At 40.5% G+C, this 26181-nt stretch overlaps 1 protein-coding gene across 1 annotated transcript; it reads right to left on the minus strand.

Moving 5' to 3' along the window:
* Positions 1–190: 190 nt before the first annotated feature.
* Positions 191–26095, minus strand: LOC100864071 (dual specificity tyrosine-phosphorylation-regulated kinase 2). The gene is made up of 2 exons (XM_003691381.4): positions 22654–26095; positions 191–2514 (listed from the first exon to the last, which is right to left on the minus strand). Exons 1-2 carry the CDS (start codon positions 23845–23847, stop codon positions 1381–1383), a joined length of 2328 nt encoding a protein of 775 aa, XP_003691429.2. The 5' UTR covers positions 23848–26095; the 3' UTR covers positions 191–1380.
* Between the last annotated feature and the right edge of the window lie 86 nt (positions 26096–26181).

Here is a 26181-nt window from a genome sequence, read left to right on the forward strand (position 1 = left end):
AACGTATATTATTATTCCACACACTCCTATCTTATCAATTTCAGTTTCTTTCAATCCGATATCAATGATCGTTCCTTTGTATTCTCAAAAAAAGAAAGAAGAAAGAGAGGAAAAAAAAAAAAAAAAGAGCATCGTGATTTTTTTCCTCGACGTCGTTCGATCGACGCCTCGTTCGAACTGGGGGACAAACTTGACCTCGTTTAATTAACAATTAACGGTTGCCCGCTCGATGGAAAATCAACCTTTCCTTCCGCTCGATATTGATAGCATTACGGTGGAATCTTCTGACCTAAAAACCATCTTGGATGACTCTATTCAGCGAGATGCCATGCCCCCCGATTATTAGATCTCTCGCTGAACGTGAAAGCCACCCTCCTCGTCGTATCGCGGCGCCTCGCTATAACGTCTAGATCTATCCACATAAACGAAGTTCGCCGCGCGACCTTCCTTCCCCGTGTCTATATATATAGTTATAGAGATAGGGGTCGGGTTCGCGTCAACTAAATAAACCCTCTCGACTATTACTTCTCACCTCGGGAGAATCGATTCATCGACATGGCGCAAATCTTTGCCATCCCCCTTGGCACGATAACCTCCTATTGCCTATTATCCTTCCTATTTACGTTATATTAGGATGCGACGCGTGAACGTAACTCGTTGTTAACGTGTATACAACAAGGGAGGCGCTGATCTTAGCGAATCCGGTAATCGGCCGGAAAAACGAACGCCTAAAAAGCAATCGTCCCCGACTAAGCAACCGGATCGTGCACACCCCCTCCTCCCTCTCGAGCAAACGAGAAATGGATCTTGAGACAACAAGCAAATTGGAGAGCAACGCGAAGCAACGTCGCCAAGCTAGGTGAGGTACATGATTCGAGGTATCGCGATTGATTTTTTCCCAGTTCCTTCACCCCCTTCAGCTTCAGTTCTCTTTGTCGTTATTCCTTTTTTTTTTTTTCATTTTTTTTCGGTTTTTTCTTTTTTTTTCTTTTTTTTTTTTTCGCTTTTCGCTTTTTGTAGTAACATATCGCGTAGATCACAGTAGTATCCGGAGGTCGAAGATGAGGCCACTGCTATCTCTCTCTCTCTTCTCTCTCTCTCTCTCTCTCCTTGACTCCGAGGAATCTTTTTCTCGTAACGAGCGACCACATATTACCACACAGGCAGGAACACCGTTAATATCTCGGTGTCGTTCGACAACGGGTACTTACAACGCGTGTCGAGAGACGACATCATCAAGATAGTCAGTCGATCTGAGACAAATCATCGAGACACGAGGTCACGGGCGATCACGGCAACATCGGTAAACGTGTTAGAAAAAAGTAATAAGAGCGATCTCGTGTTTCGATGAATCGTCTCAGTTCCACGATAATGTCCTTGCTAATCATTGTCCACCGTCTCGAGCCACTCGAGAAACGATATGCTCCATCCGTTGGATCCGTGGGATCCATGAGAACCATGCGACCCTTGGGACCCGTGAGATCCGTGCGAGCCGTTGTTGTGCTGCTGTTTCGTTTGATGACTGTGCTGCTGTTGAGGCTGCTGTTGTTGCGGTTGTTGCTGCTGTTGTTGTTGCTGTGGCTGCGATTGCTGTTGACTACCACTAGTACTACTGCTACTACCGTCACCACCACCACCACCACCACCACCACCACCACCACTACTAGCATCACCACTAATAGAGTTCAGCGACGGATGACTGCTGACGGTCGCTTGATGATTGCTCGCCACCGTTTGATCTCTTCCTCTTCCTCTTCCACCGTCGTTACGTTGCAATGCCGAGTATATGGTAGACATGGTATGGAAGATGTCGTTCAACTGCTTCACCTTGTTCGTATTATTCTCCGTATTGTTGGTCGACTGCAACGTGCTCGACTTGGTCGAACTTTTGCTACCGGACGCGGAAGTACGGAGGCCGGAAGCGGAGGTGGGCGGCGCGGAGGCAGCCGGCAACGCGGGCAAAGCGTCGTTCGTTTTCTTTGGAAGCTCTGGCAATCTACGGCGCAGCCATCTGTGTTTCAACGCTTTGCCGGGCGTCATACGCTGTTCCGGGTCCCACTTCAGGCAGCGATGAATGAAATCGAGGAAATACGGGTCGTCGCAATTTTTCAATACCTGCCTCAGATCCCTGGACCCGGGTGGGCCACGGTCTTTGCCTTTCCTCGAGAAACCGCCGTTCAACACGATCGAACCGTCGGACATGGTTATAACGGTGCAATAGCGTGGATAACCCTTGGAGCTGATGAACTGCCTACACCGTTTCGCGGATTCTAACAGCTGAGGCGGAGGCATGCCTAGCAACTCGATGATACAGGCCAGCTGGTCGGACTCGTCTTCGCCTGGCAGCAGCGGGAAACCGGTAACCAGCTCCACCAAGATGCAACCGAGGCTCCACATGTCGATTGGCATTCCGTACTTCGCGCCCAGGATCACCTCTGGCGCGCGATAGAAGCGACTTTGAATGTACGTGTAGACGCGTTGGTTCTCGTAGCAGCTCGAACCAAAGTCTATCACCTGGAACAACAACACAAACGGAAACGGGTTTTATCGGGTTCAACCGTGTATTTTATGTGTAATGATATATCATACGATTGCGATTACGAAGTGATCGCGATCATGGAGTCTGCTACTCCATCGTTTGGGATCGTTTCTTTTTCCGCCCTTTTCTTTTACCTTTATTTCTGTCCGCGACAGAATTGACGTGTTAACGATACCGATAAATCTCCACTGCGTCTCATACCGTTATTGATGGTACAAATAATACCGTTTCAATTGTTCCAAACGTAGACACGTTGATGGAATATCATATTATCATCTCTCGCAAACTCTAATACCATTCGAAGTCCTGGAACTTATCGAATCGTATCGTGAATATCGTACGTGAACTGAATGAAATCGGAGCCCGTGTATCGTTTATGACACACGTTTTGCAGGGGGAACGTGACAAAATGACACGAAAGAACCGATTTTTTCCTCTATAAACTGGAAAATGAATAAAGGCTCGATTATTTTTGGACCATGGTTTTCATGCAAGGATTAATATTCGTTCGACGTTCGATCATTACAAACCGTTAAGATGTTTGTGGCGCGGAATAGAGAAGATCGAGCAAGGCGGCGGATAATTTTGTGCGATCATATCTGTTTTTGCTACCGGCCTACTTTAATATTTCGGGTAACATCGAGTGCTCCCTCTCTCTCTCTCTTTCACGTGCGGCAAACAAGAACGTCACATTGGAATTTATCCAGGGTTATAGCGGTTAGCTCGATTTATTGGCTAGGATCTGTGCGAAATTTCAACGAGATATCGTGGTATTGATAATTAAGAGATTATTCTTCGCGTGGACCAATTCGATAAAGTATATGATCTTTGGAAGAGAGTGTCTCCTGTTTCGACGAAAGAATACAGATCTTCGCGCTTAGAAGAGTCAGTAAGAGAGTGTCGCGTATTTGCGTCGAATGAAGTAATTAAGAGGCGAGCGTTGGTTAGAGGATAGAATTCATTTATCAGAACGTGGATCCCTATTCTTCGAACGAGATAATGGAACTCCCTATTGTTCGCTCCAAATGTGTTCAGATAAATGGAATTCCGCTACATATAATCGAAAGTCTTAGTATTCTAAGAAGCTTTAGTTTTCAACGAGATATCCTATATATCAGAGAAAGATGCATAAACGTATGGGATCAACGATCGAAATGAACAATACAATGCAGTATTAAATTAATACAACTTTGTATTTGGAACTTTGACAATTACTTCTCTACCTATTATTATTATAGTTATTTTCTCCGCACCGTAGTCTATTCCAAACGAAATTTATCAAATTACGATAAATTTAAATTTTCCAAGTACACGCATTGTTTCTAATCTATACAACAATTTTTCAATTTTACGATCTTACAAATTCTACAACGCGCTTTCACGCGCATTCCTACGAACGCACCTCAATCACTATAAATCCGATATTCAAGCATAAACCACCAACTCCTCTTCCATTCGATTCTCTCAAACGCTTCTCATCCATGCTGCAGTATCCACGTATCATCGCTCGAACAACCTCCGAGAAACAATTTAATCCACGCTATCCTTACACGCACGTACTATTCGCCTTGGAAAAAAAGAAAAGAGAGAGAGAGAGAAAAAAACATTTCCCATGAACATGTTTTCTCAATGGGGGGGCCCCGTGCGTTCCCTTATTAAATCCACGCGGCAAAGCCTGGGAAAGATATTGATTTTTCGCGTGAAAACGTCCGCGCGGCCAAGATATGCTCGCTCGCCACATTATGCACGAAAAGACGTGGCAAAACGACTCGCACGATCGGGTTCCCGCGCGTCAACGTAAATAGAAAGTGACACGGTTGATCGATTTCGACGGAAGCCCGCCGAAGGGTACGTTCTTTGACGGAAGTCGGCCCTGGAGGGACGTCGCCCTGTCACTCTCCGTTGGAAAACACACGTTCGAATGTGGGTCCCCTGTCTCGTATCCGTCCAACCTTTTCCCACCGTGGAATTACTTTCTTGAAACAGTGTAAACAAGCACCAACTTCCGCGAGCGAAGTTATCCGGCGTTTTTCTCTCCTTCTTTTTCTTCTTCTTCGTTACTTTTTAATTAATCGCGACGCACGTTGCGGATTTACGATCTCCTCGTTCGCTGATATTTCTTCACGGTGGGAAAGCATAATACATGTGCAAAATACATGCTCGAATAAAATATCGGTGAAATTCGATTTGAATCCATTACTCGTTTCATTTTTATTTTTTCCTTTTCTTTCGTTTCAGACAAACCGGCCGAGTTTGTAAAGGAAATATTTATAAAGGAACCACAGAGCTACGTGAAACGTTCCTGGGAACATTTCCTGGCGATGGATTTGTATAAGCAGTATAATTTACGGGACAGTTTATGCGTTCGTTCACACTAACGTGGAACCATTTCTGTCAAGGCTGCGAATTTCAGCGGTTTTTCTCCTTTCCCTGATTTATCTTACTTTGTTGTTACCCGACACCGGAACAAATTTTTCAAACGTTTCTCTTTTGAACCCTCTCGAATTAAAACTCTCGAACAATCGTGAAGAAATTTCTTTTCTATCACGATTGAAATTACCAATAACGTAAATAATAACGCAAATTAACGGAAGCCTAGTGGGATGGCCGATGCGTTTTCGAGAGAGGGATCCCTCGCTCTTCTCTCGAGATGTTTTATCGTGGCCCGTGAAATGAGATACGAGGAGAAAAATGTTTATTCGCGGTTTCCCTTTCATTCCGTTGCGGGAACGGCGATAAAAAGAGGCTCGTTCCCCTAATTGGAGCGAGCTGTTTAGCTTTCGAGGTAACAGGTGGTATACCTGTGCGCGCTACTTATTCAGCGCGCGCGGCTTCACCGGAGAAAAATCTTTCGTTCGAGATCTATCGCGTTGTTGTTCCCCCTTCTGGGGGGAGGGGACGTCTACCGGTCGGATGGAATTGGAATTCGTCGAAGTAGAATTGCTTCCAATATCTTTCGCAACCTTTTCTTCGCAACCAACCGCAGGAATTCTCTCTTCGCGCGAAAAATATGGAGATAATAATTTAGGAAGCACGATAATGGATGTAATAATAATAATAATAATTTTGATTTTAAATAGACATGTATATTTCTTCTTTTTATTTTGTTCTTCTCAATAAGCGCGAGTTGGATGGGATAACGTTCGAAGGAGAGCAAGAGGGGAACAAGAATTTGAAGAAATTTCAATTAAAAGCACGGTGGTGCGCGTTCGACATATCCGTATTATAATGAACGGTGGTTCGTAATAGTCGTCAGCTGACGATCGATTTTTTTCATCGATACGAACCTTGACCTTTGTCGAAATTTCCTTTTTAAATATGTCTATAATCGGCAGATTTACATTATAATTATTCTTATACCGTTGGAAATTGCAAGTATAATAAAGGAAATTTGTATATCTAATTTAAGATTATGCATCGCGTGTACTCCCCACGGTCTTTCCGACCACGGGCCTCGGTTTAAAATTAGAAATGGCTATTAATTTCGAGCGTGGAGACGCGGACACGGAGTGCCGTTTGATGTATGAATCGAATATAAGGATGAATGTTCGAAATCAGAGATTATAATGCGGCAAGAGAGCGCGTGTAAAGGTCAAGGTTCGTTTACACGGATTATTCTCTTTAATTCAGACGGCTATTTAGGAATTCGAAACACGCGGAAACGGACAATGTAATCCGGATCGATATCGTGTTATCATTGATGTACATATGTATATTATAACAAGGGAGATAATACGCACGAGATTCGATTTACCTTGACATAGATAACAGAAAAGCGTTTTCGTACGGAACGAAAACACGTTGCGTAATATTACGTATATGTATATACGTTTGTTATATGAAGAGAGATTAAAATTACAGCGTCGATGCAATGTTATACACGCGTAATCGAAGAAGTGAACGAGATCGCTCTTCGTAATGAGTCGTAACGCAGGAAGAACGGGCAAATTGAATATTTCCACGATGAATAAGCCCGTTGCAGGTGTAATTAATATGCATCGGTCGAATGCTTGGTAAGATGCATTTTTCTGCACCCTTGCTCTGTTGGAATTGTTCCATTGTTTTTTTTTTTTTGTAAGTATAAGTGCAAAAAATTGATTTCTTTTTTTTATGTTATTACTTTACGTAATGGTTTAATTAATATATTAATTAGAGTATCGTGTAATTCACATTTATTGTTTTTTAAACATAATTAATTGGCGTTGCTCGATGAATTTTTGCAAATTTTTAATCACTATTTATTTATTTATTTATCGCGAACTGTAAATTCATAAAATTCACAACGTGGAATTATCAGAATTTACGTTAATCTAGGAAGATCGTCTGATTTTGTATACGAATCCATCTGTCCATAGGAGCATAGGAATTGTGTTATTATAGCATTTAATTCGATCAAATTCAAATATTCATCCGATACTTTAAATACTCGATTCATCTGAATATCCAATCTTTTAAGAGTTCGTAGAGCACTAAACGAATGTCTAAATGCGAAAGGAAATCCCTTGAAATATTATATATAATTATATATCCTTGAATTCTCAATACTCTAAAACTCATTTATACATTAAATAATCTCTAACATTTTTCTACTGTGATCCTTTCTATTTCATTCGTCGAAATTTCACAAATTGAAAACAATACCCAATGTCGATAATATAATTTTGCATCGTGAATCTTCGAAAGAAATTTTAATAATATGCGCACGTCTGTGCAAATTTGGGATTAACGACCCTTCGCATAGTTTGCATTTACTCTAAGAACGATCTAAATTAAATCCCACGCATACCGCGTGTAGACTTGAATGACCTATATGTGTCCAAATCAAATCCAATGAATCCGATATTATGATTTATATTGAGTATAATGAAGCCAGCGTTGCTTGCATCGAGTTCGACGAACCAGCGGTTGCCTGTATTGAATGTAATACGTTCATATCGGATCCAATAATCCTAATGTTGTCCGCATTAACTCTAATGGTTTCAAAATTGCATACATCGAATCTAAACAATCTAATCTCATATCTTAAAAGTCGAGTATCGTTAACACGTTTATGTATTCCGCTCGAAAATGAATATCTTATTCAATAACTGAATATTTCTAAAAATCCGCCCCTCGAAAATATCTCGCGCAAAATTTTTCGATCGTGGATATATAAAAATAATCGTTTGAGAGTAAAAATCTGGGAAGTAGACATCAATCCTCAAAGTCATCAAGAATTTTACCCTGAAATTTAATATTCTTCTGAAACTCTCGACGATCGAAGTCGCTTTCATCCACCAGTGATTCTAAAGACTGTTAAAAAATTACTCTCGAGAGTGTATTTTTCAATATAACAAGCTTCGAGACTTTAAAAAAGTCAACGTAACATCTATTCATCAGAGTTTTACTCTCGAATAAACTTTTACCCTTTCGTTTCTCTCTACCTACAGCTTCTCCGTAAAGTCATTTAAGTAAAAATTAAAAATAAGCTGGAAAACGCATGGTAGCATTACACGTAGATTCCACGTAGACGAACTTTATTGTCGAATCGTCGTCCCTCGAGACGATAACCACAGGGAGGTCTGAGTCATCGTTGACGACCGACTGCAGGGAAAGCCGATGTTAAGGCCGGCTCGTTACGTTTCTGGTTTTGAGCCGCGATCGATAAACGCTTCTTGTCCCACAGGAGGATACTTTCGCGATAAGATCGAACCTTTTTTTTCTTTTTTTTTTTCGCTTTTCGTCTGTTGCTACCTCGTTAAAATCCCTCTCACGTTTCTATTACGATGATTGAACGAAAATACTAATGGTAATCGCGGGGTTGTACGGGTATTATTACGCTTAATGTTTCCCGCAGCCCATCCGTGGAACAGAGAAATTAGACTAATTGCTGGAAATAATCGTGCCGCTATCTTATTCCACTAATTTTATCTCTATCCGTTCGTGGTTATATTAATGGAAAAATCTTCGACGCGCTGTATTAGATATTCGATATAAATATTAATACGGCCACGATTATCTGATTATAATGTTGTTTTATTAGATTTTGAAATTAGGCTAGAAATTTGGAAAGCAAATTAACTCGTTCCTTGTGTTATTTGTTTCACCGATTTCTTTCTACACGAGAAGCTTTAATAAACTTCGAATTCGAAGAAATTACAATTAAAGTCAAATTATTCGATTTTATATACTTTGAATTACGATATGATATACGAATTAATAACATTCTAAAATTCAATCAAAATCAATTCGAATAAATCGAATAAATTGAAAGTAGTTTCAGTAAAGAAATAAATTTTACATAAAAATTGATAGTAACGAAAATCGAGATCGAGAGTTTTATTATTGCTTTATATCGCGTTTAATCAGACGTCGCGCGACGTAATTCGTTGTAATTCACGTATAACTCGTGTTTTATGAATAATAATTCGACGATAACTTTTAACCAAGCCTCGCCGCAAGCCAGTGCTTGGTCTCTCTCTCTCTCCCTCCCTCTCTGTGAAACACAACAGAAAGTTATTGTCAAGGTCGGCCATTACATCTGACCGGAAATGCTTGGGCTGCCTCGACCCTATGGTAACTTTGCGGTTGCAAAGTTCGAGGAACAATCGACACGCGTATACGGCATATCATGTTTAAAGCATCGTGAGTATTGCGGCATTTTAATTTACCCCCCTTCCTCCCCCCCCCCTCTTTTATTATATTCATATTAGACGGATACGCAATTCAATTTACGTGGAATTCGAATAAACAAAGGGGAAGGCGGAGGGGAGGGGAGGATTGACGTAATTTTTAAATAAAGTATATAATAACGTCTCGATAAATCAACAAGCGAGAATAAATAAGCTAAGCAAATATCGCATTGATATTTGCCATCAATGCGATCTTGAAAGATTTTCTCGAAGAGAAAATGTGTGCTGTTCTCGATGTAATTGTAACTATGCTTTCTTTCTTTCTTTCTTTCTTTCTTTTTTTTTTCTTTTTCCCCTCTATAAATAAAAATTCTCGATCGATCAAACGTCGATCCCCCTTCCCTTCCCCAACAGTCAGGTTCGATTCGTACCACGTTACGTAGGAAAAACGGGCAGGTGTTCTAACGTCCACAAACAAGAAAGTACACGTGTTTCGAGAGAGCTCGACTCGTGAAAGTTCGAGGCGTAATTAAAATTCCCAAACTACCTTTCACAACCGGAAGAAGAACGTTTGACGGACGAAGCTCGAACGAAGGAGCGTTAATGAAGATAAACGCGGAAAGGAAACTTTTCGACCTCCCCCTTCGAACGGTTAACCTTCTAATCGAGAATCGAACCTTTCTCGAGAACCGGGTCAATCGAACTTCCATTAACCGTTTCGCATTATTAATTAAAATCCCGTTTACGGGAGTTGGGTACGCGGTAACCAGTTACGCGGATCGTTGGAGACACGAAAGGGGGGAGGACAACCGCGCCATCACCCCTATTTTCCTCCACGAGTATCGTAGTTTCCAATCGTATATGAAGATGGAAAAAACAATTAAAACGTATGGGATATCCACGTACGAGAGTCCAATCGCAACGCGATAATAGAGACGGATACGAGGGGGAGGGCTCCTCCTCTCGCCTGTTCTTTCGGATATATTTATTTTTTGCGTAACGCTTGGCTCACAGGTTTAACAAGAAGAATAAAACGAGAACCGTGGCGAGGCTCTCGGACGCGATACGCGCGTGAACATAAAATTGAAGTATCAATATTTAACGAAGCGTGGACGGTGTTTTGAACAGCGGACGGGTGCTCTTGACGGCGAGCAGCCGGATATTGTACGATACACACAGTTTGTTTCCGTTGTCAGTTTGCACTATTCTTTCCTCTCCTCGTCGGATTCGTTCCACAAAGCCTCCCCTCGTCCCCAACTTATAATCGATGCTTTAATATGCGCGTATAATGGCGGAATAATGGCGGTATAAGTGGAAATTGTGTTTTTAAGGGAGGGCGCGGTGGTGGAACGAAAGAGAAAAGGACGGAAACGGTTTATTGAAAAGGAAAAACGATTGAACGACAGTCTCAGCGAATATCAATTGTACCGATATCATTCATACTCGATTGTTTCGCTACGCTCCTCCACCTATTGGCTAATTAACGAATCGGCGAATAATTAATCGGGCTTAAAAAAAACACCGGATTTATCCCCGTTCGACAAATTTGACGCGATCGTCGAAACGCAATTTCTCGTTACGAACATTCGATTCGAACGTGCTTCTCGAAAAATCGAGCGTGCGTGGAAAGTTTTACGATAATTTGACAAAGAATGTTGTTCGATGATCGATCATCATTCAACGATCAATTACGCAACTTTCCCAATCTATTGTTCAATCTACATAATGCGCGATAACAATGCACGATGATAATCTGACTCGATATTCCTATACGATCTCATCCTCCCAAAAAACGAAACTTCTTCTCGATCCTTCGATTCTGCAACGAACTATAAGAATGGAATTTTTGCCAAGGATTTGCCAAGAAATCCCTATTCCGTATCCCGCCCTACTTCGCCCTTCTCTACCAGCCTTCTTCGAGTCCCCGCGATTAGTTTAAAAATTCATCGCCTCGAGCGGATGAAAAAGGGATCCGTGGTTCGGTGAAGCGAACGAGGACACGAGAGAACGACGAGCAGGGCTGCCCTGTGGAATTTATGTATCGGCAAACAGGCAGAGAGAATTACCCTCCGGTCGATGAAATTGTCCTCGTTGTCGGCGTAATGGCCGATCATCGCCGTTTCCAGACGTCCCCGTTCCACGTCTTCGAGCCACGCGCTTCTTTATTCCATCCCTCCCACCTCTCGCGGAAAACACAAACCGGGGGAGAGGGAGGAGAAGCCCCGATTAATTTTCAATTATATACCCACCACGACCGTAATTCAACCCTTCTATTTCCGTTAGTCACGCGACGTTGCACTTGACGCACGATCAGCTTTCTACATCATCGCGAGAGGGAGGGGGGGAGAATCCATCCAGCGCGAGAAGAGGCGGCTCTCCTCCCCTACCTCGCATCGCTCACTTTTATACTTTGTCGTGCCACCCTGCCGTCCTTCTATTTATCGTGACGCAGGGATCGTTGCATAAGTCGCCATACGATATTGCGTATATGGAGCAGACGGATGAACCGTTCTGGGTGAATGCCGCTTCTTCGAGACGAAGAAGCACACAACGAGGTGAAGAAGATTGTCGAGAGAGAGAGAGAGAGAGAAGGATCGATGAGAACGCTAGGTTTTTTTCTTTCTTCTGTTGATAAGTTTGATAATTCGATAAGAAAACGCGATAAAGAAAAGTTCAAACCTTTGGCAAATTCTATTAGGAGAGGAAAGATCGCGACATCTTATCGATATTTCAAATGACACGAAGTTTAAATTTCCGATCGAGACAATAGCCTGGAATTGTGTTCAGAGGAGGAAAACTGGAACGTTCCTAATAGTTTGCCGACAGAAAATTCGAACACTTGCATTCACGACACGATCACGTGTACAAGAAACGCAAGTAACAATGAACAAAAGATGAAATATTGAGCGCGGTGAATGTATATGAACCTTTTGTTCGCTGAAACAAAATTCCAACAACCAGAGTCCAGTATGTATATACACGTACAATATCCAACAGTAGTCGAACGAAGTATGTAGTTTCATAGAATGGAACAAACATTCGTTGTTTCGCTAAATCATCGATATATATATATATCTTTTGCTGTTTAATTTTTTTTTTTTTTTTTATAAATAAAATAAAATTTTTAAAATCTACGCGAAAATAATAAACACGAATCACACCCTTTACTTTATTTCATCGTTTTATTTATTAAAGTTATATGCGATTCGAATACTTTCGAACCGACTTGCAGGTATATGGCATGTCGTGTTGTAGTGCACGACGAGGAGGCAGCAAAAGGACGAACGAGCAATTCGTATCCAGCATGGAAAACCGGTCCACTCCTCCGTGTCGCGGAAGTGCCACAGCCTGGTCTGCGGTAACGTCCCAACGTCTAACGTTGTATGCTCGATTAAAGTGAAACAATGAGGAGGCTCGATTCATTCACCGATCGACGCTGGCTCCGTTAACGTGCAACCGCTAAGTAGATATGACAAACAAGGATCATTAAAAAAGATCGATCCTTTTGATAAAAATTCCGTGCCGAGAGCGGGAATTTTAGAGAGAGATATTCTTTTCCTGAAATTAAATCGTATATAAAAATTGTTAATTGTTAATTTAATAAAGAACATTTTTTTACTAGGTGCAACTATTCTTAAACTTGATACATTGTTAAAAAATCTTATAATTTTTCCTTTGATTATTTTTCTTCCAGCCAGTCAAACCGAGGATAAGAATAACAAAGACAAATAAATTATCGTATAACCATCGTTTGTACAATCTTCGTACAATTGCGTGCCTCGAGAACGGTGATTATTCCCTAAATAAAGGAAACGCGATCGATTCGAGAATGTTCTTTAAGAGATTTATGTAAGAAAGCGGGATGAATCGAATCGATTGCGAACGAGATTTTATATCTGGAACGGAATACGAGAAACGGTTATGCACATGTTAAACGAACGGCCGTGGTTCTCGTAAATACAAGACAAGCTGTTCCACCCGTGTACTCCAATAATCTTCTCATTCTCGAACGAGAAAGCTGAACTCGAATAAAACGATCACTTTACCCGATCGCGGTTCACGCAAACTCGTCGGGCTAATAAATTCGATGAAAATTTGCTTCGATAACTCGCGAGCATCGTATATTTATTCATTTAAGCAACGTCGCGCACGGAACATCAGGCGTTCTTCCTTCTTCCTCGAAAAATTCGATAAATTATACGCGGGACATCGTACACTATATTCCTCGCCCAAAAATTTGTCTAACGAATTCATGCAATTTTGGAGACTCGGTTCAACGTTAATAAAGATTTTTTTATTTCAAAATTTAGATTTAAAGAGTAAAAAGTATTTAAATGTTAGAGAAAGATCAACAAGTAGAAATAATGGAATGTTCAAGAAAATTTGAACTTGAGAGATCATAGGATCATATATATATATATATATATATATATATATCGTTGAGCAGGGATAATGGTGGCAGTCAACAATTAAGAAAATAGAAAGTGAAAGCATATAGAGATTATGGTACAAACATTTTACAAATCGCTTAGATCGCTTCTGAGGATCTGAAAAAGTGATGGTGGTTTAACAACGCGGTATAAAAATGAGCGTAAAACTTAAAACCGCGTGGAAACACTGGTTTACGGGGCCACTTAACGTGCTGATTTAAGTGCCACGGAAGTGCTATCGCTCGTGTAACGACACTTCAAGTGGGCGCAGCTCAATTAGCCACGGAACAATGAGGAGAGCCGAGTAGTTCATTCAACGATCGAAACATGTGATACACGTGTGCTTATTGAATCTCCAGTCACATCTTATTTACAAGCCAAACGTCTTAATGGACGTTAAATTACACGTTGCGAGAAACAATTAGGGATTCGAGTTTCTGATCAATTCTCGAACTCTTCGCGCCAAGTAGCACGAAGAATCTAAACGTGCTCGAAGATAAAAACTGCGCAACTGCGTATAATAATATTTTTTCCCCCATTCTCGAACGATAAATGTTCGTGCAAACCCAATAATTTATGTAATAACAATTCTCCTCCTTACGGTTTCTCATTCAAATACGTGTGTAATACGCATAAACGAGTTATTATCCATATATCTGAATGAAATTTTTACTTATTTTTAACGATTAAAACGAATTAACGATTCTTATTCATATTGATTTGACAGAGAAGTCTGTAGAGCAAAATTGGCAAATTTCCAATATAAAACACAAAGATACCATCTTAAACTTCATCTCAAAGGGCAAAAAGTGATGATACTCAACTCGATGAAAAATGGAATTGCGGACGAACGTAGGAATTCTGTAACGTGTACGAATTCCTACACGTTCATCCCTCGGATGGGCTCGCATAAATGGGATTCTATCGTAAGTGGGATTCAATCAGCAGCCGTTCGTTTAATCGAGCACCGACTAAAATGGAATTCCACTGTATATCCGAAGATAAAAGATAAGTAACGCGACTCGGTACTTACACCTCGCTACCGTGAACCGGTATCGTTGTATCATACGATGTTTGCGCGAAAATCGTTTCATAAAGCAACAGGAGGAACACCTTAGAGAGCGATAAACCGATTGGTGGCCGGCTAATTATTTTGAGCGATGCATTAAAACGAGGCCGGTGAACTATTTTTACTTGCAATTCCGTAAGTGCACACCCGTGTACGAGAGCGCCGCCGCACAGGTGAAATTCTCGAGCCGAGAAGGAAGGAAAGAAGGAAAGAAAGAAAGAAGAAAAAGTCGAACGGTAATTAAGAAGTTTTTAATACGCGGGGAAAAAATTTCAACGAACCGGTTTCTCTCGACGCGTTAACGAATTTGTTCCTTTTCTTTCTTTCGCGAAAAAAAAAATTATATACATACATATATATATATGATATAGCGTATGGTACACACGTATATGGAAACACGAGACTTGCCACGAGCCGACCCGTCGCACCACGCACAACCTGCAATTTCGCGTTCACGCTTTCGCCCATTTTTCCATTAACGACGCGAGTAAATATCCAGGTTGCCTCCGTTCGTCGTCGCTCGAATAGAATAGAACAATTTTGGCAACAGTGAAAAATGTACACGCGTACGTGTGATATTTGAACAAGTTGATTGTGATAAGCGGGATCTCCATGAAATCGAGATAAAAGGGGAGGACACCGTTTCTGAAAAATCACCCGGTTGATCCCGTTTAACTTTCCTCCGCTATTTTTATCTATTAGAGAGATCTGCTGTCATCGCGTGCACGACGCGTATATTCGCGTTATACACGCGTGACAAAACTGCGAGACGAGGCAGCGGTGGTTACGAATCACTTAAGATCGGTTTATTGAGGATCCGTTCGGAAACGAAGATCAGACGAACACGTTTCTATCTGTCTGACGGGTATCGGTTTTTCTATATCTGTCCGTGAAAAATCTATAATCTAAAGAAAAAAGAAAAGAAAGCATCATCGTGATGCGTTATAAATACGAGAAAGTCGAATTGAATATTATTTAAATATCGTTGAAAAATTGTTAAAAAAAAAAAAAAAAACTTGGAACGATAATATTTGTCCGAAGGAGGATCGTAACCGCATCTAAAGGGTAGCATGTCGCTGCCACTCCAAAAAGACAGACCAGCTTCGAATAACATTTCAAACTAACCTTTAAGAGTGCTAAAATAAAACCCATAAAATGGCCGAGGTTAAAATTACATTCGTTTCGAGATTCAAAGAATAAGAACAATTATTTATTTAACTTAACTCGAGTATCTTTGCAGTTCTCCGGTTAAATTGTGATTACAGGTTACGCGCATCGCGTAAATAAGTAAATAGTCATGAAAAAGAAGATGGGGATGGAGGATACGATCTCTTGTTGAGAATGCATCGCGTCCAGCTAGGCAGGCGAGTGATGTAAATTTTCGATAAACTAGTGTCGGCGAATTAAGTCGTCGGGTATCGACGCACCGCACTATTAATAGCGGACAGAGAAATCTATTCGTTCCCTATTTTTACGACCGAGCTCCCGCTAGTTCGTGCATCTTCCTCGTGCCTTCGAACCACCTTTTCCCTCGCCAATTACATTTAGACCGTGGTGTCTCGTTTAAGTATATTTATCCTGTTTTCCGCATAATTGCGGCCACCTCTATTTAAAACGCTTCCGAATAGAATTTATAGGAACCGAGGCGCATAGGAAATCGGCCAGAACCTCTTCCTTTCGGTCACGCGTGGTTTAACGCACGCGTCGAGGAGAGAAAAATTATCTTCACTTCTCCCTCCCCCCTTTTTTCTTCATTTCATCATGAATTTTCAAGATGTCGCTTCTCTGCAAATTAAATTTTTAAAAAATTGGCAAAAACTACTTTGATCCATAAAAGATCAAAGGTGACGAGTTTCTAAGCTCGCGATAAATTATCAGCCTTCAAGTTCCAAAAACGGAGTACGAATAAATCATTGATCGTGCGGGAAAGAAACGAATCGAGCATTGTTGACGGCCTATTTTGTTTTCTCAAAATAATTTTTCGAAGACTATATATCCTTGAAACCTACCCTTCGATCCTTTATCTCACTCTCTCCATTGTCACGAAGAAGTTTTCGTTGAACTATGGGGAAGGGGGAAAGTTTCGAAAGGAAATTCGAAAAGGAGGTAAGAGGAATAAGAGGCGAAGAGAAAAAGAAAGGATGGGAAAGAGGATCGGTCGTACTGTTTATCTCAGAAGAAGGGAAAGAGCTCGCGTCGTAGAAACGAACTCAAAAATAGATGTTGGGGAGCGAACGTGTAACTTATATTTAGGCCGAGAAGTGAAGTTGTACAATGTGGGAGTAACGCTTAAGCACAGGGGAGAGTTTAAGATGCTGCCTTACGAGACGTAATAAATGATTTTTCATCGATCCGGAAAATAAATCGAAAAAAAATCGGCGCGCAATAGTACAATGGCCGATTACGAATCGTAACGTTCCAGTTCCCATTTAGGAAGGGAAAAGTTGCTTTCTCGTTTGCACAATCTTAGTTTGCGTTATTCGTATTTCCATCGTATTATCCTGCCACTCTCAGTTTTAGCAAACTCTAGTAACACTCTCGATCCAACTGACGAGCTTTTAATTAAATTCCCCTAAATGTAAACACGTTCTGTGCCCTCCGTTCGAAAACACGAGAGGAGAAAAAGAAATCTCGAAGGTAATGCGCGCTGCATTTATTAAGGATTCCTTTTACCTCGAAACATCTGCTTAAGCTTTCCGATCTTTGATAGACGGTAGCGTTGTTTCTGCCTTTTATCTCTATCGGTCAGACGTCCACTCCGATTATATTTGGATCCGTGATAAGCCGATGTTACTTTCAACGAACGATCGCTTTGACCTAATTGCATATTATCGTTCGACAAGTGGTAAATATGCATACAAGTGTCGTAACGTAATCATCGTGCCGTAATGCAACTCGAAAGGGAGCGAACTTCGCACGCGAGTTTCGAAAAAAAAGCAACCTCTCTCGAAGGTCGAGTTTCGAATCACGAAACACGACCATCGATTTCGTCTTCATCTTCGTGCAACACGAAAGCCAAAATTGAGTCGTCGAAACGCGTGCAAACGCCTCTCTGTCGCGGTATATATACACACACCCATCGATCATAAGGGAATTGCCTCGCGTACAATGATCCTCGCGCACACCCGTGATGGAAGTAACTACGGAGTGATGGATACTTAACGCGCAATTCGAATTCACCATTTACCAAGAGTCGATTCAACCGATTGATCGACCGTCTACTCGACACGAATTCTCCTCGATTTAAACCGTTTTCTAAACCGTATCTCTCGCGCTCATTCATACGTTATTTTTTCTCTTCGTTCCACGAGCCCGTGTTACATTACCACGTTTCGATCCAGGGATCGTGTGATTTTCGAACGATCTTCCGTTTCAAAATAACCGAGAGAAGAATGGGAGGGAAGAACCAGCTGATAATCCGTCGAGCGGCAGACAACAAACGATGTACAGGAAAAAGAAAGAAGAAGAGCAAAAAAAAAAAAAAGCAATACAGGAGAAACATCCAGTTTCGACGAGACTTCGACGCAATACCTGCCAATTCTCTTTGATTTTCGAGCATCTATTCGCGAGCAAATATCTGTTAAATACGAGTAATGGACGTTTGGATGGATATCGATGAAGAAACACGTCTGGAAGTGAGAATTATTATTGGATGTCGGTTTAATAATTCGCGCGAATCAAACTTCATCAAAGTTCCATATTCCGCTCGATATTTCCATTTTCGAAAGTATCGAATCCCGAAGAATCAAGAATAAAATAAAGGAAAAGGATAGTCGGAATGAGATTATTGGAAATTCAGCACTCTTGCGTGAAATTATTTTTGTAATCCGATCGAAGCGATCCAATCGAAGTAATAAGGAATATCTTGTGCTTTCTATCCGATATATTCCGCCATGGATATCCAAGAAGTGCGCATACGGCATCCATTCTCGAACAACATACGTTCGAGCTTCCAAGAAAATCCTCTACGGGAGGAAAAGTATATCTATAAGCACGCTCACACTGCGATTCTTCCTGCGCCTTTATCGAATCGAAACGAACCGCGTGGAAAACTCCGCTGCCCGATCTTGTTACCGTTCATGCGATCTGGAAAGTGAGATCATTCGTATTTCTCGCGCGAGGCAACAGAGTGTCTCTCCTACACACCGTGACAAGATATTCTTGTCCAAATGATCGTAAACCCGTATATACATCCGAGAATATATCGTTGAAAACGTTCCATCCTGACTTGTTTTCAATCGTATCTCAACCACGATTATATTTGATTAATTAATAGTAATTAATTAATACGTAGTGATAAAAATCGATCAATTCCTAAAGATCGAACGATCGTATCGGTATACCTATTCGAGTATATCGAGTTCCTATTCGATTGTGCCTTAGCTCGTACGTGGCTCAACGTACGTGTGAAAAGCGGTCTCGTTACCGAGATATTGATGTCGTTGATCGACCGAGTCGAATACCGTTCGAGAAGGTGCTATGTCATTCATGAAAGGTTCGTGGTTCCGGTTGACATCGGTGATTTGCACGGACCACCGGATGCCACAAGTTCGTGGTTAATGGAAGCTAGCGCACAAACAAGATATACTCGGTTCGAAAGGCATCCAACCACCGTAACCAAGTGTTCACTAACGAATAATTCTTTCGATAATATCGTACGATTGAAATAATCATCTTGTAATATTTAGCTATACTTCTCGATCAATCCGATGTATTTCTTAATTCTTTACTTTGGATAATTATAATAGAGCTATTTACACTGGTTCATAGTTTACGTTGCGTTTTATATTGCGTTTAAATTTTATAATACGCTATAACTCGTTTAAAGATACATATTAAATATCCATGAAAGTGTAGTTAAATCGTGATCGTAAAAACGAACGAGAATATCTAGTTATGGAAGGTACACGTGTCATTATTCAATGTTAATATTGTTGTTAACATTAAACCAGAAATGAAATTATTCGCTTGATCGGAATGTTGATCAGTCGTAAAATCTGATTCGTACTACTAGCATCATCATAACGTGCGATATATAAAAAAAATTATACGATACAAGTTTTAATCTTTTCGATTAAATTATTATAAATATTTAACTTGTCATCGTGTGTATCGCTGTTTTCTCTTTTAACAATGTTTCGGTTGTACATTTATTTCCTTTCCCAACCATCGTCTAATTTACGAGTTTGTCGCGACGTTCATCTCCCGACCGATTGCTCTCCACCGTACAACTTTATGAAAAGGCGAATAAATTCTTTTCAATCTCCCTCGCGTCGGCGTGGATAATTTGAAAGAAAGAAAAAAAAGAAAGATAACGAACCATCGTGTGTACAATCGAGAACAATGGAACACGAATATAATTAGATAAAATGTAATACTCTCTCTTTCTCTCTCTTATGCGTCCTTGAGTTCCTTGTTCTAAAAAAAATCAATGAATATTCCGACAAGATAACAGGACCTGAGAATCAAACCAAGACTTAAATATATAGGAAAACGAAATTGAGAATGATCGAACGAGTACACACTGCATTCGTGTCGATTAAATATTCACTGTTTTAATAATCGCAAGCAGAGAAATTTTGAAAAATTAAGATATTTTCGCTTTCGAGAAGAAGCATAAAATTATCGATTGGAGAATATTCCCTTCTAAGATAAATTCTTTCTTCCATTTTTACACCATCGTATCAGAAGCAGAAAAGAAAACGAATTGTTCACAACCTCAGCGTGGATATTCTATCACTCTGAGAGGAAATTTGACTTATTTTCTCTTATTCAGGCGTGATTCACACTCGGCTGATCGTGATTGATACTCGTGATACACCATTCCTCGCGACCTTATTCATAATGCACCGATAATAGAACCGAGAGGTTCGATCTGCACGCTCGAGGAAATATCCGCAGAACGGTTGATGAATACCATTAACCGGCAAGTAATGAAACTTAATCGTGATTTCGCGCCGATCGGTCGCGTGTACACTTTCCCCGGTTCATTAAACCGATTTAAGACCGATAAACGACATATATATATATATATATCGTGAAGCATGGAAAACAGATTTTCATTTTACCAACAACGCGATGTTACGCTTGAAATATAAGTTTTAAATAAAAGGTTTAAATAAGTTTTCAAGTTTATCGAGCTAAACGAGAATTGGTTAATTATATTCGTGCCACCGATTCCTTTGAACTACTCGAATTATTAAAATGCCCCGAGCCATTCTTTCCAACCACTTGGATATTATATACCTCTATTCTCCGATAACTACGGTACTCAAAAGAATACGGTCTATACCCGGAAGCTTGGGTAACAACCACGTTTACTCGACTTATGAATCCTTCAAACATCTTCAAATCAATTTATGTAAAGCTTGTCTTGCTATAAAGTGTACCGCCTCTGGCTAATCGTAAAACGTTCAAAAATGTTCAACGTTATAAAATTATCTTTTCTGTTTAATAAAATTAAAAAAAGTGTGAAAATATAATAAAATTATTGGATGTGTTGGTAATTTATTTTCTCGCTTAATGTAAGCAATTTGTTTTCTCGATTATAGCTTAATGCGCTAACTCTCGTCGCAGCAAGAGCTTGTTTTAAATTCATTACATTTTTTTATAACTTTGATGAAATATTTTTACTTATTCTTATTTTCCTTAAAAATGACGAAGCGACTTATGACATCGGAAATTTTTGAATCGTTAATAACCGGTAAGGATTAAACAGTGACACGAGTAAGGCGATAACTCTCCACTTCCATTCGTACAAAAATAACCTCGAATCATCGAAAATTCGAAGTGAAACTATTTTTCTACCTCTCCATCACCCTGTCCATCACACGGTCATTGCGTAGTTAATCATTCTAACGAGTTGCAACGAAAACTTGGAACGAAGAGAGAACGAAACGCGTATAACCTTTAATACGCTCGACCTCGCAAGGCCGACGAAGAAAGCGAACATGTGGCCAGAAAGTTCACGATATTGCGTGCAAATTCTATAGACCGTCGCGGCGAGATAATAGCGACACTACCTGGACGTGAAACACGTTTCTCAGAGCTTATTACAGGGGACAAGGACAAGCTTCGTCTGTCCCCCTATACGCGTGTACGTGTATCTCGTGCATAGGCGCATGATTGCATTTGTCAATAAGCTAATCTTCGCGTATTGTCGTACGATATCGCAGATACAACGTCTACGATGCACGATGACACACGAAATCCGTCTGTTTCCCCGTGGTACACACGATATACGTACGCATGTACGGCGAATGATGTGCACGAACCGCATCACGCGAGCCAGCTTGTCCGCTTATTCCGCTTATGCCTGCCGGTATTCACGCTAACGACGAGCTTGTATTCCCTGTCCGTCGAGTGGAGTCATGCCGTTTAATCTCGGCGAACGAAGAGCGTAAAAATCCAGCCGCGTGGAACGGGCAACGTATTGGATATTGGCACGGAACGTGGTTGTTTACCTTCCCCGAATCGAGAACGATGGCCAGGGAACGATTGAAAATATCGGAGGTGGTTCTTCGAATAACAGGACGTACACGATGTTTGATTTTAAAATCGATGGATAAATTTTTTAAACCCGTTGATAAAGTAATCATCGTTTCATTTTTTTATTACTTTTTCGTTTATAATATTTCCTTTGTAGCATCATGTATTTCTTCTTCATCATTTGAATCCAATGATATCGTGAAATTTGAAAAACGTGATGAGCTTTTTTTTGTTTTTAATTATTTTACCTCGTTCTTTTACTTTACGCAACTTTTTTACGCGTTAATTGTTCAATAATAAATGTACTCGATTGAGTACATGATTTACATTGAAAGAGCAGACTTGCGTTTGAAGCAAGATTGTATTCTAATAAGATTGGTTGGAAATTTATGAAAGGCCAAAAATAAATGATTATGACTTGTTTTGTAGAATATTTTTCAAAAGTTATCTGAAATGTATAAGAATCTGCGTGAATACGTTATATAAAAAGAAAAAAAAAAGAGGAACAACGCTCACCTTGATACCACTGCGTCCCTGCTGCTTCAAGAGAACATTCTCCGGCTTCATGTCGCAATGTATGATCCTGTTCTTGTAGAGAACATCGAGGCACTGTAGCAGCGAATGCGCGAACTTCTTCACAAGCTGCATGCTGAACCCCTGGAACTTGTTCTTCTTGATCAACTCGTACAGATTAATACCGAGTAATTCGAAGGTGATGCACATATGGTTACGGAACGTGAACGAATCGAACATATGAATGATATTCATCGTGTCGTCCTTATCCTGTTCGCGTAGCTTCCTCAATATCTTCACTTCCTCCTGCGCCTGACGATGGAACCTCTTCTCGTTCCTCACCATCTTCAGGGCGACATGCTCCTGCTTTTTGTGATCGTACGCCTTTACAACCTGACCGAACGAACCTTTACCGATCACCTTCAGCACCTCGTACCTATAGGCCACGTGATCATGCGTCACGTGGATGTAGGAACCATGTTCGTTGTCGTAGCCATTGTTATGAGGTCGACCGATTATCCCTGGCCTCTTCTTCGCGTTCGCCCCAATGAAATAAATATGCCGATAATTGAAAATCTCGTGGTGCTCGTACGGCGTCAGCTTGTCCACGTAGATCTTCAACACGACGTCCGGTGTGGCGATGATAGTCTTCGGCTTGCGGATACCGCTGCCGCAGGAACTTCCGTTCGAACATCCATTCTTCACCACTGACGCGGTGCTTGATTGGCTATTCGATTGCGCGTGTTGTTGCGACTCGTGAGCGGTGGTGTGACTGAAATTATGACTGGAATTATGAGTGAAGTTATGACTGGAATTGTTGTGACTCGAATTATGACTCGAATTGTGGCTCGAATTATGGCTCGAGTTGTGGCTCGAGTTGTGGCTCGTGTGCGAACTCAGGCTCAGGTTCAAGCTATCGGAGTTCCCGGTCAGGCTGAGCAAGCTGTTGTTGGCGCTGGAACTTAAACTCGGAAGATGAGTACCGGCCATGTGACTGGTTCGGGTCAAGTAGCTAGGCGACGACTCACTGGCAGGCTGCTTCAGCGCCAATGTGCTACCCTTCAAGGGTGGCAGATGATTGTTCTCACTTGATGATGTGTTGTACGTCTGTGTTGAGATCGCGTTCGCGGGTACGAACAGTTTTGATCTGGACCGGGGCATCTCGAACGTGCTCGAAGATAATGTTAAGCTAGTCATTTGTGTCCATTTGACGATGATATTGAAGCGTGTGTCGTTTCTTCTCGGACAGACCGTTAGGTCGCGTATCAAAGAAAACGAAATAAGCAACCATTGGATGACCACTCGTACAGATACAATTCAACAGGGTGAAGTGCATCGATCGCGAACGCTCCTTTTTTATTTCCCTCAATATCTTTCTTCTTTTGCAATTTCAACTAATATCGTTCGTTCTAACGTGCCACGATGTATTGTCGTTTGGATAAAAAACATATTGGTTCGTTGAGATTAATATCCTAATTTTAAAAGCAATCGTATTTATTGCTCGTCGTACTTCGATCTCTCTTGTTCTAAGAAGATTTGCAGATTTATATCAATTTAGTTTATTATATCTGTATGTAATATTTATAATATAGAAGTAAATTTGGTCAAACTTGCCGATTCCGTAATTACTTTTCAACGAACTCGTTCGCCTCAAATAAATTAATCGACTAAAAGATTTAATAATTGTATCTCAGTCTCATTCTCAGTGTTTAAAATAAACTACTGAATTATGAAATGCTACTTTTTTCTTTTCTTTTCTTTTCTTTTCTTTTCTTTTTTTTTTTTTTTTCGTGTATCTTCGCACGATAATTATTTAACGAAATTATCAAATCTTCTAAGACGAAGCGTTACGAACAGTCTGCGATGCGTGCTCGATAAATGCGCATCGTTACAAGAGCGCATCGAACGTGTTTCGATCCACGATGGCGATGATACATAGCACGTGCAATTTGAAATAGAATCGATTTAAAAATATTTCGTCGAGAAATGAAAAAAAAAAGATTTCTCGATGTAAATGCAACAGACTAGAAATTGTGATGATTCTTTTCACTACGTAACGAGTGCGAGTTAGATAATTATCGTTCATCGAAAACTTGACTTTGTATTTTTTCTTATTTTCGCTTGGTCATTGACGTGCTCTTTCTTTATTTTCGTTTATTTGCTGCTTTCATTGTCGCCCCTTCGCACGCGGTCTCTATACGCAGCTCCGAGTGAGAAAAATAAGAGGAACTATGAACCCAACGCGACTGACGTCACTTCTGACTATGCACAGCTGTCTACCTCCCTCGAAATTATTCATCCGACTTGTATTAATTCCTTTCGTCGCTTGACCCTTCGTTCGTTATCACCAGTCAGTGTCTCCACCTTCTTTACCGCATGAGAATCATGTATTTTTGCTCTTTTTTCCTTCGTACGAAGTTTCGAACGTCTAATTTTATAATCTATCGCGCACGAGGGCAAACGCATCGTGCGAAAACTGTCTGCCACCTCTCTGACTGGAGGTTATTGCCACCAGGCCGGCCAACACGGACGATTTCGCTCCATCGAATATTCTATTCCCTTAAACAGATGAATTTCTCGAACGTCTCGATGTCAATCTTTGACGAAATAATAGCGTTGTCGTCCTTCGTATAATAGATTTTCACACTCAACGAAATTCACCTCTCTTGAAGCATAATTACCGTTAATCAAAATAGCCATATACGATTCGATTCGAATTATTTGCCATAAAAAATATTCAAAAATAAATCGTTTTTGAATGGATCCTCATCAAATAACAGTTAATAATCGATGGAGAATTATTCAATTGTTATAAATGCCTTTTCGATTCTATTAATAGCTATAGATTCAATTCAGTTCAGTAAATTTTAAATGCAGAATTTGCTTATACGATGAATTAATTAAAAAAGAGCAATTTCTTAAGTCTTCTCGGGCAGTTATTCATCTAATCATATGTTTTATTTACATGCGTCAACATCGCGTTTCCTGGGCTTTGTCTTTAAATCATTCAGATTATATTAATTCAAACAAAGTTTCCTCGTGTTATAATTCAACGAATGATTCTTATCAGAAGGCATCGAATCATATAGGATATTTCCGGCTGTGAAATATAATTTTATCATCTACGAAAACACTAGAAAATCGAAATCAAGCCACCGTGTTACCAGACGTTCAGATATGCTGAATTTCTCACACGCTCGGTCGTGGACCCCGCATGCATGAAAATCGAAGCAAACACCGCGAACACGATGAACGTGGCCGCACCTTGATAACTGTTTACAAGCGAAACGTTCTCTCAGCATTAATTATAAAAACTTATTGTTCTCGTTGATTTATTTGATTTTATAAAAGCGGATAAATGCAAAAAAAATAGATGGATATTCAGGAACGATAAATTTTTTTCATTGAGACAAAGATAGCACGAAACAAAGTTCGTCGCTTCTGGCACACTGACTGGTTGGCTGGTTCTAGCTGGCTGGCTGACTTCTCTTTCTTTCTTTCTTTCTTTCTTTCTCTCTCTCTTTCTCTTCT

The sequence above is a fragment of the Apis florea genome, unplaced genomic scaffold (assembly GCF_048593485.1).
Source record: "Apis florea isolate Af1SG1 unplaced genomic scaffold, ASM4859348v1 contig_3772_pilon, whole genome shotgun sequence".
Classification (NCBI taxonomy): Eukaryota; Metazoa; Arthropoda; class Insecta; order Hymenoptera; family Apidae; genus Apis; species Apis florea.

Coding starts and splice junctions, on each gene's coding strand:
- LOC100864071 (XM_003691381.4), bottom strand. CDS start 23,847: ATGACTAGCTTAACATTATCTTCGAGCACGTTCGAGATGCCCCGGTCC. Junction 2,515..22,653: donor AGGGACGCAGTGGTATCAAG/GTGAGCGTTGTT, acceptor TTGTTGTTCCAG/GTGATAGACTTTGGTTCGAG.